Below are 19,496 nucleotides of genomic sequence, written 5' to 3'. Positions count from 1 at the left end.
ATTCATATGCTAATTACAGACTTCAATGAATGTTATATCATCAAACCGAATTACAGTTATACAAAAGATATATCAAGCATATAGGCTCTGTCCTTACAGTGTGATCTATATATTGATAGAGTAACTGAAGTCATAGTTTGCTATGAGTTATTCTCATTTAATTTCTCTTCATTTATTTTTATGTGAATTGGCTATTTAATGACACTGATAGTGTCAAGGCCATATAACATTGATTTAATTTCTAATTTTATCCACACTTCAGTTACTGTCCCTGCAATATATGACTTAGAATACACAACTGTAAATACAAAACCTGTTATGAGATACATGGTTAATGCTGTCTGCATTTGATTTAATTGAGTTGCAAATATTTACTTGTAATTTAGGTGTCTTGATTCCAGCATAAAAATCCAGCCCTGTCATGGACAATATGGCAATGATGACAGCAAAATCACTGAAAACTTGCCGCACCTAAAAAACAGAGAGATATTATTCAGAATTAAATCAATCTGGAAGATTATGTAACATTTATGATTATTTCAGCAGTTTTTATGATACTTACCTTTGATGGAAAGAACAATGAATTTTTAAAATCTTTCAACTGAACTGAAATTAAGAATGTTCCCAGGAACAAAATGATGGACATCAGAAACACATCAGGTACATAATGTGGAGTATCACAACCAGCTCCTAGCATTGTACCATTTTTCAACTGCAATAGAGAATAAAAAATACTTAATAAGGCATTCTGCATTCTCCTTCTAAAGTATAATTTGCTACAAGGTAGAGCACAGGAGTTAAATAAATTAGTATTTATATGACTTAGTGATATATTTTTGCACATTATTTTCTTTAGCAGAGTCTCCAGCTCCTTGAAACCTGTCATACATAACCTCAAACTTTCATACCATTACAATGTTAATATATGACAGATTCTTATAAAATTGGTAGGTATGTTTATGGTCCATCTCCATACCAAATATAACATGTTTAGTAGTTCTAATTCAATAGAGATTGCTATAAAACAGAAATCTGAACATGAATTGTGTGAGGTTCTACAAGCCTCATTTAATATTCAACATACACATATGTTCTTAACAGTTCCATACTTTTGGAAACTCAATTACGATACAAAATTTCAGGTCTGTACATTACATGATGCTTACAGAATGTCCAAAATACTGATAACATTACGGTACAAATTAATAAAGTACATAGGTCTGCATGATGACCACAAAGAGTTTATCGACCATTGTCAATTGGTTCTGAACTTATTGGAAAAGACACACAAAACACATGGACACAATACCTTTCCCTTACAAAATAATTTACATTGCAAAATCATGGTACAAATTATGTATGCTGTTATTAATGTAGAAGTAGAAGGGAGTAACATTTCTAGCTTGAACTAATTTCAAGGAAAGCTTCAATCTGAAATAATATTGTCATTTTACTTCCAGAGTACCTAATTGTAAATAGGTTATCGAAAATTACAATGAATCCCATTAACATAATTAAAATATTAATCATCTGGACTAATATTGTACAGTATACACATATTTATGCCCTGTGTTTAACCTTTAACGGCCATGTTATATATATATATGCTGGCAGGACATGTGCTCTCTTTGGGAGTGCTGACAGTTTGACCTTAGGTTCGAAACCAAAACAAACACTCGTAACGTCATGTCAGTGGTTCATTCCTTAGCTCTGAACAATGACATCGTTTATCACGGTACTGGCTTTGAAACTATTTACGTTTAGACATGACTGTTTATGACCTGGTCAGCCAAATATAGCCCAGCTTTGTTTCGAGAACTGATGAGGAAATATTTATCGGTGCTCACATAGGAGTGCTTGCAGAGCCTTCAAGGAAGTCTGAAGCATTTAAGGACTGGTTTTCAGTGGCGAATTATCAGTCAGGAAGTCAGTGTTGGATTGTGTAATATTTCTTTATCAGTCAGGAAGTCGGTGTCAGACTGTCATATATTTCCTTGTATATAATTTTTATTTTGTGTCTGGGAAGAGGTACGAGTATAAACCTACTGAGCCAATATTACTTTGTGAGCAAAAGGCATCTTTGCCACTGCGACTTTCGGTATCAGCGACAGACTGGCACCCTTTTCGACTAGTATTATAATTATTTTAAATCACTATTTTGTGAGAATTACTAATAGGTGAGAGTGTCGTTTTGTCAATCAACATAATTTATTCGATTTTGCTAGAACCCCCTTCCCCCAAGACGATTCTTCAATCGCATAAGGCGAATATCATGGTCAGTGCCGTTTCTCAGGGGGAGGCCAAGGTTATCTGGTGCCCAACTGAGTCGACTGGAGGTGAAACATTCACAACACTGGCCAACCAAAGAGAAACAAAGACATCGTGTGTTTCGCTAAATAAGAAAAGAAGGAGCATGCTCTTCTATTGTAAAAAGTGTGATTTTGCTCTGTGTGAATGGACTGCTTCGAGAAGTGCCACACCCGTCACTGTGAGTATCGTAGTGAAGTGACTGTGAAGTGACACAGTTCAAACTCGGGTACAGTAATATTATTATATATAGTGTGGTTATATTTACAATATCACCAAGTCTCAAAGCTGAATATCACAAGGTGAATATCACGGGGAGGCCAAGGTTACCTGGGGCCCACCTGAGTTGACTGGAGGTGAAACATTCAAAACACTGGCCAACCAAAGAGAAACAAAGACGTTTTTTTCACTAAATAAGAACAGCAGGAGCACGCTCTTCTATTGTAAAAAGGGTGATGCCGCTTCGTGTGAGGTGGACTGCGCATCAGAGTGTATCATAAACTGTGAAGTGACACAGTTCAAACTGTACAGTCTGAACAAAATATTATTGTATATAATGTGATTATATTTACAATATCACCATGATTCAAGGTTGAAGAAAAAACAATGGGTAAGTCCTTTGGAAGTTCATAACATATATAATTTGTACTTCATGACAAAATAATCACAGTTAATTTTCGTTTCTAAAAATTGCTCTTTTGTGTATATGTAGAAAATTTTATTGTCTTTCAGGCTGTTTTTAGTTCGTATTTCTATGTTGCATAGAACGGAAAATATGTATTTTTTTTTCTGGAATTTTTAAATGTTAATTAATTAGGGTGATTTAAATACCAGCGGCAGAGGGCTGCCGGCAATTTGAAAGTCCGTAAGTTAAAGGTTAAATGCTATACAAGAAACATAACACCCATTATATCTACTTTCACTTCTATATTACATGCCTTGAAAAATATTTCTGGACTGATAGCTTCAATACAAACTTACCAGACATTCATCCTCCTTTAAATATGTCCAGTTAACGTTTTCAAGAGCAAATGATCTGTTGGTAGGAGTGCAGAAACATTCATAATTCAGTATTGTATCACCATGAGTATTGACAGGAAACTTCTTTCCAATACTGAGTACATTCTCAACAGCCTGAAACAATGAATATTAATTGCAGCACAGTAATATCAAACTCTGTAGCAGCTTCATCAGGCATATGACAACATGAAACATAGAATAATGACATTTGCTCAGCAAAACCTGTCCATTTTCTAATTCACATTTCAATTCATGGCCAATGATGGCAACATCTGTCTTAGAGAACATTCTCTTCCAGTGCTAGCAATGTGTGTGGCAATTCAGTTGTTGAAAACTTAAACTTTTTCCAATATACAGCATCCAGATGCCATAAAGCCTTCAGAGATAATTTATAAATTTTCAAAAATCAAATTTCCTTTGCAGAAGAAGAATAGTTAGATATAAATTCCTTAAACTAACATGAATTTAAGAAGATTGTATCAGGCCTAAAATCTATGGCTGACATTTCTTCCTCAAAGCTTGTACAGTCAGCAAAACTGCATACCCTTTCTAGCATCTTCTGCTGTTAGAGGCTAGTGCTAAAAGAACTAAGTTCTCATTATTGTCCACATCATCAAGCCAATTTCTCAGTAGCTACTTTAACTGATACCTTTATATATATATATATATTGTAACGTGTTTCGTTACAGAAGACGCCGTAGAGATGGTTAATTGGTTTATTTAACAATCTTCAAATAATGGCTANCTCGGTGACGTCACCGCTGTTGATTCGCTTTGCATAACTTCAAGGTCGCGGGGACTCGGCTAACGTCGGCTCCGCTCGGCTCACTCCGGCTCCGCTCGTGACGTCACTGCGCGTTGCGCGTTGCATAGCTACCAGGATGCGGGGTGATTACTCGCCTATTACGCGAGCGCTACGTTACCGCTACGTGCAGCTGGGGAGGTAGGGGTCGACATGTCACAATATATATATATATTATTATATAAAAAGTATAAGAGTATGTGGCACAAATGGGGGAGAGGAGAACTGAATATAGGATATGGGTGGGTAAGCCAGAAGGAAGGAGACCACTGGAAAGACCAAGGCATAGGTGGGTGGACAATATTAAAATGGATCTCAGAGAGACACACGAGATGGTATGGATTGGATTGATCTGGCTCAGGATAGGGACCAGTGGCAGGCTCTTGTGAACACAGTAATGAACCTTCGAGTTCCGTAAAATGCTGGGACGTTCTGGAATAGCTGCACAATTGGAAGCTTCTCAAGAGGGGCTCAGCTCCATGAGTGAGTGAGCGAATCTACAACAATAATCAAGAAAGCAGGACAAACTAATCCTCCTTCATTAATCGTCCTAACACAGAGAGACTTACAAATAACACGTATACACTTACTTTATAAATAAAAATAAAAGCTATAAGAGTTGCAAAATTTTCTTCTGTGAATCGAGTGATGTAGCACACCAAGACACTGGCATCTACAGCCACCAGAATAATGAGGATCACTGCAATCCACATTCCAATCCAAAAACGAAATGACATGTAATCCCATCCCTTAGATCTGAAAATCAATTAATAACAGGTACGTTATTAGGACAAGACAAAACATCATGACACATACACTTGTTCAAGCACCAGAATCTTATACATGGTTTGCAGGGATAAAAATATTTTGCAGGAAATCAATGATCTTAAAATTGGGCAATACTTAGAGAAATCATTCATGGTCTATGTTGGATTTTAGGTTCTCCTAACAGCAACTTCAAGGAATTTTATTTCCTGGGATGTGATGACATTTAGTATGGTAGAAGATCACTGACATTTTATAAGAATGTATTGCCTCCAAAAGTTATTGAATTTCTACTGAACTATGTGGTATCACATCCCAAGAAACAGTATTCTTTTTTCATTGTCTATATTAAAAATATTAAACAAACATTTTTCAGGATGCTCTGTGACAACAATGATAAATCTACCAAAATTATCAGCCCTAAAATTCAAACCAGGAATTTTCCAAACTCAAAGCTGATATTCATTGCATATGTAAAAATGTTCAGTAAGTGTATGTACTATGAACCTCTAATGGTTTACACTGCTGAACGATCAACAAAATAAGTGGGACACTGTATTTTTTGTAATGTGTAACTATAGATAATCGTTTCTAACTACAACTAACTGTAACTTTAACCTTAAGAAGGTCAGGGCCACAAGATCTATAATCTGCCCATTTACATGCTTTCCTTATAATTCAAATGATATGACTTCTGTATACAATATTTTTAACTGTATATGTTATAATATTCATATTCCATCGTATAATTCACCTCTCTCATTTTTGTTTTTACATTAACAAAGAAGTCAATATACAAGTATATCTCATAAATTCCATTCATAAGTATGAAAGAAGAAAGGAGTGAAATATATTGTTATTAAAGTCTAAAATCGACAGTAGTATCGGATCTTTAGATGCATGCAGGAAGATTGTGGATTATTTTCTGGACTTTCCATGGTCTAGTATTGAAAGAGAACACAGCATTTCAGAAATTGGATCTGTTCCCACTCTCAGGCTGAATGGGGGGGAAGCACCTACTCAACTGCACCCATTGACTGAATTAGCTCTTTCTAATGGACCCAACTGAGTAAGTGGCTTCCCCGGCCTTCCTCCTGAGGACACACACCCTTCCAGTTTCTAGACCACGTTATTTCAGAATGCCAGACAATGAAGAAATCCACAACTCACTAATAGTAAGGGTAATATACCTTCATCAGAATGCTTTAGAATTTACTTACACAAAAAGACATGATATTTGACACAATTCAGGGAAGAACATTCCCAGTTTTTTTACTTGTCATGTGATATGTGTGATCATGCAGTCATTTGGACTGTGGGTGTGATGGATTGGAAGCTATGCCACATGAAAGAAACATGACAGAACTAATATGAAGATTTGAATACTAAGGTTTAAAGAGAACTTTGCAGACTTGATGACTTGTGTTTATTTTTTTTGAAAATTTATCATATGTACAAAACTTAACGAAAACACTCAGCTCAGTCAGTATAGCAATGGGCCACAGGCTGGATAGGCAAGGTTCGATTCCAATCAGGGGCAAGAGATTTTTCTCTTCTCCAGTGTCCAAACTGGCTCCAGGGCCCTTCCAGCCTCCTATACAATGGGTATGAGGGACCCTTTCCCCATATATGAAGCAGCTGGAGTGTGATTCTGACCACTCACCACCATCTAGTGCCAAGGTCTAGAAGGGTGAAGGTATACATCCACTACCCATATGTCTTAACCTTTAAACACTGGACTTCTGAAATGGTGGTAAGCTTGAGCTGGTCACAGTTTATTTAAATGCCCCCTGCTGGTGCGCGTTTAAATGCCCATTGCTGCTCTCCATTTAAAATGTCCCTTCCTGTTAGGACGCTTAAACAATTTTAAGCATTGTGTTTAAAAATGTTGTATCTAACACAATTTTTATGATAAATGGATGGAATTAACTTTGTTTGTATCAGCAAAGAACATAGTGTCGCATATTATAATGGAAAATTTGAAAATTTTTATACAAAGAGATATACTCTATTTTCAATTTTTTTCTTTCAATTCTGATGCCTACTGTAAAAATGGTTTCCCAGTTCCTCACAGAGTTGTTCTGCATTATAAAATCAGTCCTGCTTGTAACAATTGACATATTTTAGCAGTCCCTGGTGTCATAAAACAGATGCAAGCAATAAAATCATTTGGTCTTCTGCTGGCAAGTTTCACGTCTTTGTTATATATACACTTCAGATTTTCAAATCATTTGACTAAAGGACCGAAGAATGAAAGCATGGCTATTCAAGTCCCTTCTTCAGTGCTAAGACCTTCCGTTGTAGCTGCAAGAGATTACTGTCCCTTCTAGGGTTGTGAACAGACAGCTACAGTGTGGCTGAGATACAGAGTTCGATCTGTTTTCTGTGCATTTGTAGTGAAATCAAATGCTGTAATTTCATTTCAGCTTATATATACATCAAGCAGATAACAATAAAAAAAGGTATGTAAATCGCATTTTACACTATATATTTTTAACACATTAATCTGTAGAATGTGCAATAAAAGTACTTGGCTCATAGATGAGTTTGGTTGTAACTCATGTGTATATTCTTTTTTGTTGTTATTCACTTAGGTATCATTTTAATTCCTCTGTGGGAACATCCCACATACTAACGCGGTTTCGCCAGTCTAACAGACAGCACTCACTCCTACGTCAATATCACATTGCCGCACATTGCTGCCGATGCTCGTATTTATACAGCACTCAATGTCCAACCCACCTGTAGATTATCACGTGTGCTAACCAATCACATTGCTGCCAACGCTCGTATTTATATAGCACTCGATGTCCAACCCACTTGTAGATCATCACATGCGCTAGCCAATCAGCACTCACAATCACAACTGCAAGTTTCGCTCCGCCCATCAAGCATGGTATAAAAGGCGGAGCCCAAAGCTCACAATCATCAGTGATCACATTCAGTTCAGAGCGATTAGTCATCAGAGTCATCAGCTCTTCACTGTGACCAGGCAGCTAACGTAGCTGCTGCAACTCTCCAGCAACTACGCTCTGCGACAAGGCTGCTAACATAGTTGCCACAACACTCCAGCAACCTCGCTCTGCGACCAGGCAACTAACGTAGGTGCTGCAACTCTCCAGCAACCACGCTCTGCGACCAGACAGCTAACGTAGATGCCGCAACTCTCCAGCCCACACCGTAGGCAGCTGTTCCTATCGGCGCACACAGCACCACATCACCGGCCAGACAAACCAGCTGAATGGCCGTAAAGACTTGATCTACTACAAAGGAGCAAATTCTACCAGCGCACTCACGGTGGAACAAACTGCCCTTTTAAGAGCCAGCCAACTTTTGAACATTCCACATGGCTTCGCAGCTTTTCTGTACATTCAATTTATACAATTGTTATAGTTCTACGTGGTTGTCATTTAGAATGTCGACAATCCCACACCTCTATTATGGTTTTACTCAAGTCTGTCAGGTAATTACTACATTAAAAATAAATATTTAGGACTGTGCATGCGCTTCTACTAGTGGCGTGTGCGCACGCTTCCACTAGCGGAGTTTAAATGCCTGACTGGCCAAATTGGGGTACTTTGGCCACGACGATCATACTCATCACTGGCCCGATTGGGACACTTCAGACGTTAAAGCTTAATGGCATTGTGCTTTATATGTAAGGTGAAAGGTAAAGTAGTCCCTGTGCTTAATTAATTAATTAACATATAAAGTGGGATTTCTGTAGTGTGATTAGATTTACAATATCAAATAGATAATATTGTATTGTCGAAGATGTTGGAGCCATAAAATTGCATAGAATACATTTGAAAATGCATTCTGAATTGAAGCACGTCTTTCCATTCCTCTTAATGCAAAATATCACATGACATTACCGCTGCATCAACATACTCACTGGCAAAAGTCATACATGATGGTCTCAAACACTAGAACTGGACCTGTAGATCCTAGGATGGTTAGTGGTTGTCCAGAGAAGAAGCCATAGCCTATACCACACACAAAACCAGATACAAGGGACTCCATAGCAGCCATGTTATTGCCTGTTGCATGGCCTAAGAGACCACCAAATGTAATAATAGGTGACAGGCAAGCGAAGTACAAGAAGATCCAGGAAGCTATGCACTGCAGAGCTAGCGCATCCTTGAAGTCTGACCAGTACCTGAACAGTGAACATGGGAACATATCTATAGTAACTATTTCAAACATATAAAAGATCAAATGAGAAACAATGAATAGATATAATAATTTGAGTTCTGTCCACTGCATAATTATGACAGTGTAACTTAAAACAGGACATTGGCATAATCTGAGTAATATTTATTTGCAATTCTTTAGGCCATGAGCTAATCAATTCTGCCTCCTATCTGAAATTCTGTGACTGAACTAGACAAAGGATTGTCGGATTCTTCCAACTTAATGGCAGGGAATTAAGAAGTACTACAGTGGGGTTAGCTTCCAGTAGTATGCATGATGATTCACACCAAGTTTCATGAAAATCTGTTAACTCATTAAAAATTAATGGAGGAGACATGTGGATACCTTTCCTTATAAGAAAGGGAAAGTAGGCTAACAACAGATTCCATCTTCATACTAGACAAGGGCTAGAATTGTGTTGTTACTTGGCTTATATGTAGGGTAGCAAGTATCTGAATGTGAACAGTGACCTGTCAGGTACAAGTTTATGGCACTTACTTACTTACTTACTCAGGGAGCTGAGCCCTTCTAGAAGAGCTGCCAATTCTGCAGCTGCTCAAGAATTTCCCAGCATTTTATGGAACCCGAAGGTTCATTACTGTGTTCACAAGAACTCTCCACTGGTCCCTATCCTAAGCCAGACCAATCCAATCCATAACATCCCATCCTATCCTATCTCTCTAAGATCAATTTTAATATTTTTCACCCACCTACGCCTTGTTCTTCCCATTGGTCTCCTTCCTTCTGGCTTCCCCATCAATATCCTATAGGCATAGTTTTATGGCACAGAGAAACAAAAAAATAAAAACAAAACAACCTCCATGAGGACAGTTTCTCAAGCCAAAATTCACTCCTTACCAAGGAGACTTCCTCTTAATATCATTAATGAGGCCACCAAACAGCCTTCCTGATCTTGATAGTCCTGACTCTTCTCTCAGCTTCTGTTCATCTTCTTCTTCATCAGGTTCGTCCTTTTGTTTCTCAGGTGGCCGCTTTCTCTGATCCTGCACGTAATATGTTATTTATTAATATAAATCTTTTTTTTAAGTAAAATTAATGTGCAGTTGTAATTTTGTAACAAACAGATTCTTGGATGACATTGTTTGCTTCATAGCTGGAAATTTTGAAATAGAAAGAACACCAAAATAATAATAATAATATATAACTACTTTCCTTAAAATGCTTCAAGTCTACATGGTGATATTACATTAAGAACAATTTACTGACCCTGTTGTGTGCATAATTGCCATTGGGAGAGTCTCAATGTATATTAAATTTGTCAGGTATAACCTGAAACTCTTGCATCTCTGCCACATTTTTATCTGTTAACATCTACAATGTCTCATATAGGACTTCTGAGCATGTTTATTATCCATCTCCATACAAAATTTCACATTCCTTGCCAAAATATTTAATTAGCTATTGTCACCAAACCAAATGCTAAATACAGATTTTGTACAAACATAAAGTTATATGTGGTTTATGTAATGATCGTCAGTAGCTCAGACTACACATTGTCAAAGAGTACTGTTTTTCATTCAATATGTACATGAAAATAAAAAAGATAAACTCCACCAGGAGGCAAGGGTACTACAGTTGATTAACTAATATCCTCCCACTTATGTACTCCAAATAGTCTCTTCCCTTCAAGTTCTATGGCCAAAATGTTGTATGCATTTCTTGTCTCTCCCAAAAAAAGCAGCCTTAATGAACAGGAGCACCATTTTCAAGCTTTACTATACAAACTGAGGAAAATTCCTCACCAGATGGGTGTTTATGTAACCAGTAACACAGAAAATTCACAATTTTAGTGTGTAGTGCTATCAATAACATCAGAAGGTTCACATATACTTGCTGTATGAAAGCAAAGCAGATTATGAACAGCAGTGAGTAGAATACAACATTACTGAATGTGCCTCCAGTGCCACAACACAGAGTGGTCAGACACTATTTGCCATTACAAAAGAATGTGACTCAGAGTTAAAATTGCAAAAACATTTTTCAGTTACTTTCTCTCATATCTGGGCAAATATGGGAAACATTTTCAGACCCTCTCTGTCTGTGAGTTGAAAGTAAATCCTGTGTAAGTACCTGAGAAGGGACTGCTGCTGGAGGCTCTATCCTTATGGTAGGGTCCCATTCTCCTGGAGGAAGCACTGTTACTGCATCCAGAAATTCATCTATTGCTGATAGCAGATGATTGCGGTTGCGGGCTTTGTATGCAACATCATGAAATACTTCATCTGACATGAGTGTAGCCATGGCACGACCCACTTCATGGAAGTTTGCCAGTCCACCCTGGGAACAGCATGTTGTGAAAACCACATTAAGCCACTCCTTTTGCTCCATACAAGCGAAGAAGTTGTAATACCAAAATTTGTGTAGAGGTTAGGCTATTTGAGAGATGAACAAAGAATCATGGTTCAATTCCTGATAAGCTCTAGGGATTTTCTCTTCTCAGCATCCATACTGGTGCTAAGGCCTACCCAGCCTCCCGTCAAATGAATTCAGGATTCTTTCTCTGAGGGCAAAGTGACCAGAAAACAAAACTGACCACTCACCTCCATCTAGTGTCAAGGTTACGAATGTGTAGAACTGCACTTCACCCCCGCCCCGCCCCCTCATGCCTTCATGGCATGATGCTTAATGAGGAACACAGGCAACTTTACATTAACCTTTATAAATCGCAAACTCATTTTCACATTACATTCTTTGAACATGTGGGAAAATTAAAATGTTGAAAGAATATGTAACCCAGTACAGTATCTACTGTACTTAAGGAAAGATTGTGGGAAGAAAAAGGAGACTGGAAACTTTTAGTCCACTGAACCCATATAAAATGGAAACAATGTCAGAAGAAGAAGGGAGGAGTGTTCAGCATTGGTGTGAAGAATAGAAGAATTGGTTGCAAGTATCTTTGGAGCTGGGCCAGTGGAAAAATCGGACACAAGTACATTTGAAGTTTGTCATTAAAGGATTAAATGAGCTATTAACTGAGCTTCCGTTACAGTAAGGTTAAAATGTTGATATAATAAAGTAACAACATTTACAGTTCACAACCCAAAGACTTAATTCTTAGCATACTTACTGCTGGTCCCAGCAATATGAAGAGGAAACGTGTAGGGACAGGAACTTCTGTTAAATCTCCTAAGAAAGTTGCATGATTCAGTCGTATAAATGCTGAGAAGGTTTTCTCTAGAAAATCGACTTCTCCAACAAGAATGTTAGACGCTTCAGCCCCAGGTGGAATTTTTCTCATAAAATGAGTGTTACCCTGAAATGAAGGGAAGTTAAGTTAGTGCATACTACATGTGGTTGTTATGAACAATTCTAAGGTCTAGTGTTTGTCTAATGCTTCCATCATGAAACCATTTCATTTACAAAAATACCTAATCCACTGAGGTGGTCAAAATGTGGTTCACTGTCTTGGTTAATCGACTGGCTCACATAACGATTACATTTATTGCATTTTTTTCCTTGGCACCACAGCCGCAGTGGGCCTAGGCCTACCTCCATGAACTTCTCCGTTCACTTCGGTTTTTCTAGATTTTACACTTTCGGTAGGACTCCTTGGGTGGGTGATCAGCTCGTTGCAAGGCCTCTACCTGTACACAAACACAGAAAAACGCACACACACAAACTAAACATCCATATCCTGAGTGGGATTCGAACCCACGATCCCGGTTTCCAAGCGAGCGAAGACAGTACATGCCTTAGACCGCTAGGCTACAGTGACCGGCTTATTGCATTTAGTAAACAATATTATTCTTAAATAAGAGACAGTATTGCTTATAATGAATGCATGCATTAAGTTTTGTCTAAATAAAATAAAACATGAACAAATGACTGGATTACTGAACTATGACTACAATGTTAGTGTATATAAAATAAGTCAGGAAGTGAAACAGAACAGTGGTACAACTCCCAACAGTGGTGAAATAATGCCATAAATTTACAGTTATATTATGATCCAATAAAAAAAAAAGTTATTTTAACAAATGGGAATGAATTTGCTGTAACTGTGACCAAGGACTGCTGCCCACTGTAAACTCTCTACTTCATACAATGCAAAAGTCTCTCAAAACCAAAATCCTGAATGCATTCCACAGTCCAAGAATTCACATAGACCAGCTAATGTTCTTTCAAATAAACAGCATTACATTGAACAAATAATTTTAAAAATAAGGAATTAAAAAATCCTACAACATGGCCATCTGCAACTTCTTGCTCCATATCTCCTTGGTTTACAAATCTACACTATGCCCCATTATAAACGTTACCACTTTGTAACATCTTCAATCAACTTTTTCTTTCTTACACTTTAGAAAGGTCATCATTAATCAAATCAAGAACTTGTTTGATTACACAGGATACAGTGCATATCAGTTAACCAGAACAGTCACATTTATAGAACTGATCTTCAAATATAATTCTGAAACAAGATGTGCTTTCAATAATAACTGTTAAGTAAAATGGAATTAACTTTCTGAATGCACCTTGCTGTTACTGCATTTACTACAGTGAGATTTTGAAGCAATAGAGTCTATTTCCAGTCCCCCTGTATATTTTAAATGCCAGCTTCTTTTCTGTTGCTTTCTTTTAGTTACCTTGGGCTGGATCCCCTCACAATTCAATTCTCCTAATGCAGAGCCACTACTGAAGTTGCGACTTAAAGATGCTGAACTGTGGCTATGTTCCAGTCCCTGGGCATTGGGAGCACTTGCTGATCCTTCAGAACAAAATAATCAATACAGATATCAATGAATTTCTTTAGAAAGAATTACTGGAAGGATAGTTAAAAGTGTGATACAATTCTAAAGAAAAGTTTGATCAAATTCTGGACAAAAGTGTGAAAAATTCTTATTTTAATCCAGAAGCCTGATTCTTTTCAAAATGGCTCTTTCAGATAGTTTCTGTGAGACGTACCTATGGTCTACATAACACAGATGTCTAATCTAGATGACATGTGGAGACTGAAAACTTCTCTCCAAATTACAGAATTAACATAATTCAAGCAGAAATTTTTTAAAAATTTAAATTTTCTTAATCATTTCATCATTGTGAATGGAGAAGCTGCACAGTGCAGAAACCCATGTCATGTGTTATAATAAGAACTGTCCCATCCAATAAAATGAAAATCCTGTTTCAAATTTCTGTTGGAGCAATGGATTTCAACACCAAATTGAGGAAAATCTTAAATGAAGGTAACACTTAGATTACTGATTTGAAATCGTTGAAGCTGTACATTAGATGAGTGATAACCTAGAACTGCGAATATTAAATTTTGGTTGCACTGCACAGTTTTACAATATCAACGTTTTTGTTTTGAAGACCTGAATAACCAAAAGACAGAAATATATGAAATTTCTTAGATACAGAGTTCTGAATAAAATAATATATATATTTTTTATTACTGAAATATGATGTCTTTATAAAGTTATGAGACATATTGTGATATGATATTCAAATGGATGTATGGTCCCAATAAAATATCTTCCCACTGAATTCACTTACACCAAAGTGTTTAACAAGGTTTTAAAAAATTTCAGTAAATGCATTTTGTCCTTTCAGCTGGCCATTGCAAACATTTTGTAGTGGATCTATTAACTACAAATGGTTTACTTTCAACAGCTCTAACATAAAAGATAATTATTAGGTTAAGTTTAGGGTACACAGTGTAAAGACCATCAAAATTCAAAGTTAACAAACAAGTACAATGCTAACAAAATGCTCATGGAGATAAGAAATGGTGTGACTGACCATCTGGAAATGTCCTACTTGAAGATGTTTCAGCAAAATCCATTCTGGGCTCCCCCCCACCCCAGAATAAAACTGTTTTCAATTTTATAGCCACTTACATATCTCTGAGGACATAACAGGAAGTAGTACTACTATATATTCCAGTTTCACAGTGTGGAATTAATGTGAGTAGTAGCACTGTAAAAATTCTCAAAGTTGAAGAAAATTTTGCAAGTTTGTAAGTGGGAAGAAAAATGGTAAGATAAATATAAATGTAAAGTTAATGATAAAAGGATGATAACCCACCAGAGCAGAGGAAGAGAATAGCAAATGTTTTGTCTCCACTGTGCTTAGCCCCAAAGCCTTAAAGCATGCTGTGCTGCTGAAGCTATGTGAAGTGTTGATTGTAAAATTCATTTTACAAAGCTGCAAAAAGCATTGATATATTTGTGCACTTATTTGTTCTAATTACTGCACAATCCTTAAGTCAGATTAATTTTAAAATGTTGAATGAAATATTTCAGTCTGTATACTGTAAAATACCCAATTACAAATTAACACTTTCATTAGTGTTTTTACAAGCATAACTACAGACTAAAAATACCAAAAATTTAAGGTTAACTCTGATGTTCAAACGGTTGTATATTCCAATTGAAAAATTTATTTACTTCAATGAAGCAATTCTGCTCTGTTTGTCAGTACCTTTTCCTCCCACTTCTTTACTGTATTATATTTATAACGTTTTTAAAATATTAACAACAGCACAAGGGTGAATGCTTAAAATTTCCATGTAGGTGTTCCATCCAAGACTTGGAGAAAACAAATGATCTGACAAACACATGTTCCTCCACAAACAAAAAATATTTATTCCAGAAACACAGTGCATGTTCATAACCACTCAAAATATGTTAGTTGTTAATAAAATTCAATGGTTCCCATAATTTTCATTTCATCTTCTGTCCTGGTACATTAAGTAACACAATGCCCTGAAATGAAAGTAACAGTAACATATGGAAAGGTAAAACCAGTGACACCTCTCTGCCAATATGTTAATTTAATATCTAATCCAACTGTTTTACACACTACTTTAACTGAAGTATAAATAATATATTTAAGAAAAATACAAAACAAAGTCACATGCAATAAGAAATCAAGCAATACAGTTACAACAAAAATGCAAGCTGAACAAACCAATGGCAACCACAACCTGCATCACATACAACATAATTCAACATTTCCTTTAAATATCCATTTATAATGATGGAAGTTGCACTAGATGGCACTTCACAAACAACATGGCATAAGAACTGAGCATTAAATAATTGGTGACCATGTTCACAATTAGCATAATCATTAATATGCTAAGCATTCAAGAAGAGGGGAACTGAGTATGTTCGCAGGCCAAGCATACTTCTTCATCAAAATGGTCTCTCCAACTATACTATAAGGAGACAGTAATGGATATATTTCCTTTCTACAATGCAGTTATCTACTTCAAATGCAGAGGACATGGTGGCCCAGAAATGAGGCCGTGACAAAGAATCATGGATTGGCTGACCAGATCCAGTGTTGACTATTTCACACAGCTTCTTCCTTCCCTCACCTCTGCTAATGACTGGGTTCCTACCATGGTAGAAAGGCTGTGTTCAGCCACAGATCTGTTCCACAGATATCCACACCTCAAAAATAAACTCCTTCATTATTTCTGTGGTGGGTAGGGGCCAAGAAGGTTACAGTGACTGTAAATGGCGGCACTAGCCATCAGAGCATATTTAATTTAAAATGGGATGTGAAGTTTCTGGCCATGAGAAATGGGCACAGGCAATTCCTTCATTCATTATTCAACATTTCTGCTCTCCATCTAACACTGCTTAGATCATTAACCCAACAGCAAACTTTGATAGCTGCAGAAAGTTGAGCTGTACACGTGATGTAAGGCACTCTGATGATTGGCACATTACATCAAAGGAGTTTATTTGTAGAGGAAAGACATGCAGTGTACCTACAAGAAAGTCTTGTGGTAATTATATGGAACTTAGTCCAAAATCTTAGATTTGATTTCAATTCTCCAGTTTCAGAAGACAGAAAGAAATCCATGGACTAAGAGAAGATCTAGTAGAAATAGCATTACAAGACTTAAATATAAGCAGACTTTTTTAAATGTTAGTTCATTTTAATGGCATGATGTCAACTGCAGAGTTTCTATAGTGCCAAAAAAATGAAATAATGTGGCAGAGGCAATCATGGCCTATTTTAAGGTCTTGTCTCTGCAGCTGCTTGGAGACTAACGAAAACCACAGATAATCTGACAATATCTGGTCTGCATCAGTGGTTGCTATGATACAATCTTCAAGAATAAATATTTTCTATGTCCACTACTTAGGTTACAGTTTCTTGCTGATATATACAAATAAATATATAGTTACTAATGAAAGTCATATCAAATGCTGAGAATTAACATGAATGATGCTAAAATTTCATGCAATTGTTTTCCTGCTGATGCAATAAATCTTGGTATTATAAGGGCTAAACTACAAAGGGCCCAATACAAGTATACCCTTGTTAATGTGGTACCTGCCTTCCTGAATGATGTGGTGTAACATAAAAGATACATATCAAAAGCTTTGTCCCTTGTACACTCAGTGTTGGGAATGGGCATCAATTTCCATGCTGATAATTTACATTGATCGCTTTGGTAACTGTAATCTTTCTCACCTGACATTGCACGTTCATCAATTTTGTAATTTTTACCCTTTCTTTTGGTTAAGAAAGAAAAAGTGAAATCACAGAAAATGTATCCAAACATATAAAAAAACGAAATACTGGTTGAATTTAAATTTAAAAATTATATACGTCTTATAATATTTATTATCGTTAGTAATGCTTCTAAAAATCAATTTATAGCCTGAAATTTAGGACAGAGATTTGTGGGGGTTAAGCGGAAGCAGTGGAGAGAACAGAGTGAGAAGTACAGCCTCTTTTCCAGTGCTTTATCAACAACGTGAGGTTGAGACAGCAGATTTTTTCAGCAGCTTCCTGCTTCTTTTGCTCGGAACTTTTCAGGAAACCAAGAAACTGTATATATGCAGGCCTACAAAATGTACAGACTGAAAGGATGTGAACTTGGGTATACATGTACCTGGACTACACAAATAGGGCACTTACCTAAGCCTCAAAATTCCATCATTCTTGACTGGCATGAGATAGGCCCTGTGCTCTTGCTATGAGTATGTTTATGCGAGTTGTTTCCAAAACTTAATTATTCCATGAACCCCTTTCTTGAAGAATCGAAATGTAAGAACACCATCCACAATTACATTTTCTTTCTACAGAATTTCATTTTGTCACATAATTTCCTCTCAGATACCTATCCAAAATGACCCATCTGACATAACTAAATTTTAGTATGGAATTTCAAAAATCTCTTCAGTTCCAAAAGGAAGCAACTGTAACAGAATACAAAAATATTGTTTCATTTCTGAAATCCAAAAAACATGTAACAGTAATAGCAATGTTTCTGTAAGTATGCATTAAAATAATATTGGCACATAAGCAAGAAGTACTGCTTCCCTCGATATTTCTATTATCGTACAGTTAAGTAAGAAGAAACTCTTCTTATCCATACAGTGTAGCAAAATAATTTTTGTACTTAATTTTAACTAATAAGACTGAAACTATCTTGAATTTGTTAGATGTAACCTCAAGATTGTGTATTACTGCCATGTATATAATTACCTTTCTTATATTTACTGACTTTTCAGGTATGTTCATAATCTGCTTCCTCATATAATGCTACATGCCTAGCCCTAATGGTTTATTAGTTTTCAACATGAAACAGAAACAAAAGAAAAATAAATTCAACAAAGGTGGTCTATTGTAAAACAATCAATTATTATCACACAGAATTTCAGGACCCTACATTAGCTTTGGCTGGCCATGCACTGCCCTACTGTAATGGAATGTGCATGATATCCAGATAAGCACTGCATTTTCTCAACACCCTTACTCTGAATTACAATCTGGCCATTGGCCCCACAATGTTGGGGGATTTAAAATTCCCTATTCCAGCCAACATTAACAGTTAAATGGCATAGGTATAAGTTACACCTCAGAAGTATGCACAGCTACCAGATTAAGTCAGAAAATTAACAAATACATAAGCAGAATGGCGTTTAGTGATTGAAGTTCATACAAGTTGCATTAACCTCAACCACACATCATATTCCCCCCAAGGGGTTCATGAACCACAGTTTGGAAACAACTGCGTTATGCTTATGTCATCATTATAAATGGATAGGACTGATATTTTGGAATATATCACAGTACAGAGTAGCAGAACAAGGCAACAACAGCAAATCAGCACTTAGCCAAAATCTGAGCAATAGGAATAAGCTGCTATGTAGGTTACCAGCTCCGGGGATAGAAAGAAATCGGCCAATGTCTGTAGGCTTGGACATGTTGGCCATGGTGATGGCTGATTGAGATGTTTGCGTCGGTTCCTCCACTGCAGAGAAACAGGGACCTCAGTTTGGAGCCAACACACTCTCCATACAAACATTGCACTACATATGACACTCTTCAGATACCAAAGTCACATGAAGCAAATTCAAATAAACCATCACAAGAGCAAGAGTGGAGTGAAATACATGTATTTCAAATGCCATACGTA

At 36.7% G+C, this 19,496-nt stretch overlaps 1 protein-coding gene across 11 annotated transcripts in view; it reads right to left on the bottom strand.

Annotated features, from left to right (window-relative positions):
* The window catches only part of LOC111866596 (sodium bicarbonate cotransporter 3), a 239,096-nt gene that overhangs the window by 18,781 nt on the left and 200,819 nt on the right, over positions 1-19,496 (bottom strand). For 9 of the 11 annotated variants that reach the window (XR_004513233.1, XM_023855710.2, XM_033752350.1 and 6 more), the window contains 10 exons: positions 19,236-19,331; positions 13,696-13,817; positions 12,177-12,362; positions 11,180-11,386; positions 9,947-10,092; positions 8,790-9,053; positions 4,720-4,885; positions 3,289-3,441; positions 563-712; positions 376-471 (listed from right to left, as the gene is read on the bottom strand). Coding sequence is in view for 10 of the 11 variants with exons in the window: in XM_023855710.2 (XP_023711478.1) it covers positions 376-471; positions 563-712; positions 3,289-3,441; positions 4,720-4,885; positions 8,790-9,053; positions 9,947-10,092; positions 11,180-11,386; positions 12,177-12,362; positions 13,696-13,817; positions 19,236-19,331 (1,586 nt within the window). In the remaining variant the exon portion in view is untranslated. The remainder of the gene's footprint in view (positions 1-375; positions 472-562; positions 713-3,288; positions 3,442-4,719; positions 4,886-8,789; positions 9,054-9,946; positions 10,093-11,179; positions 11,387-12,176; positions 12,363-13,695; positions 13,818-19,235; positions 19,332-19,496) is intronic. The other 2 variants (XM_033752348.1, XM_033752349.1) reach the window with 1 other exon arrangement.

Source organism: Cryptotermes secundus, unplaced genomic scaffold, assembly GCF_002891405.2.
Source record: "Cryptotermes secundus unplaced genomic scaffold, Csec_1.0 scaffold704, whole genome shotgun sequence".
Classification (NCBI taxonomy): Eukaryota; Metazoa; Arthropoda; class Insecta; order Blattodea; family Kalotermitidae; genus Cryptotermes; species Cryptotermes secundus.
This window is presented reverse-complemented; position numbering and strand designations above follow the sequence as displayed.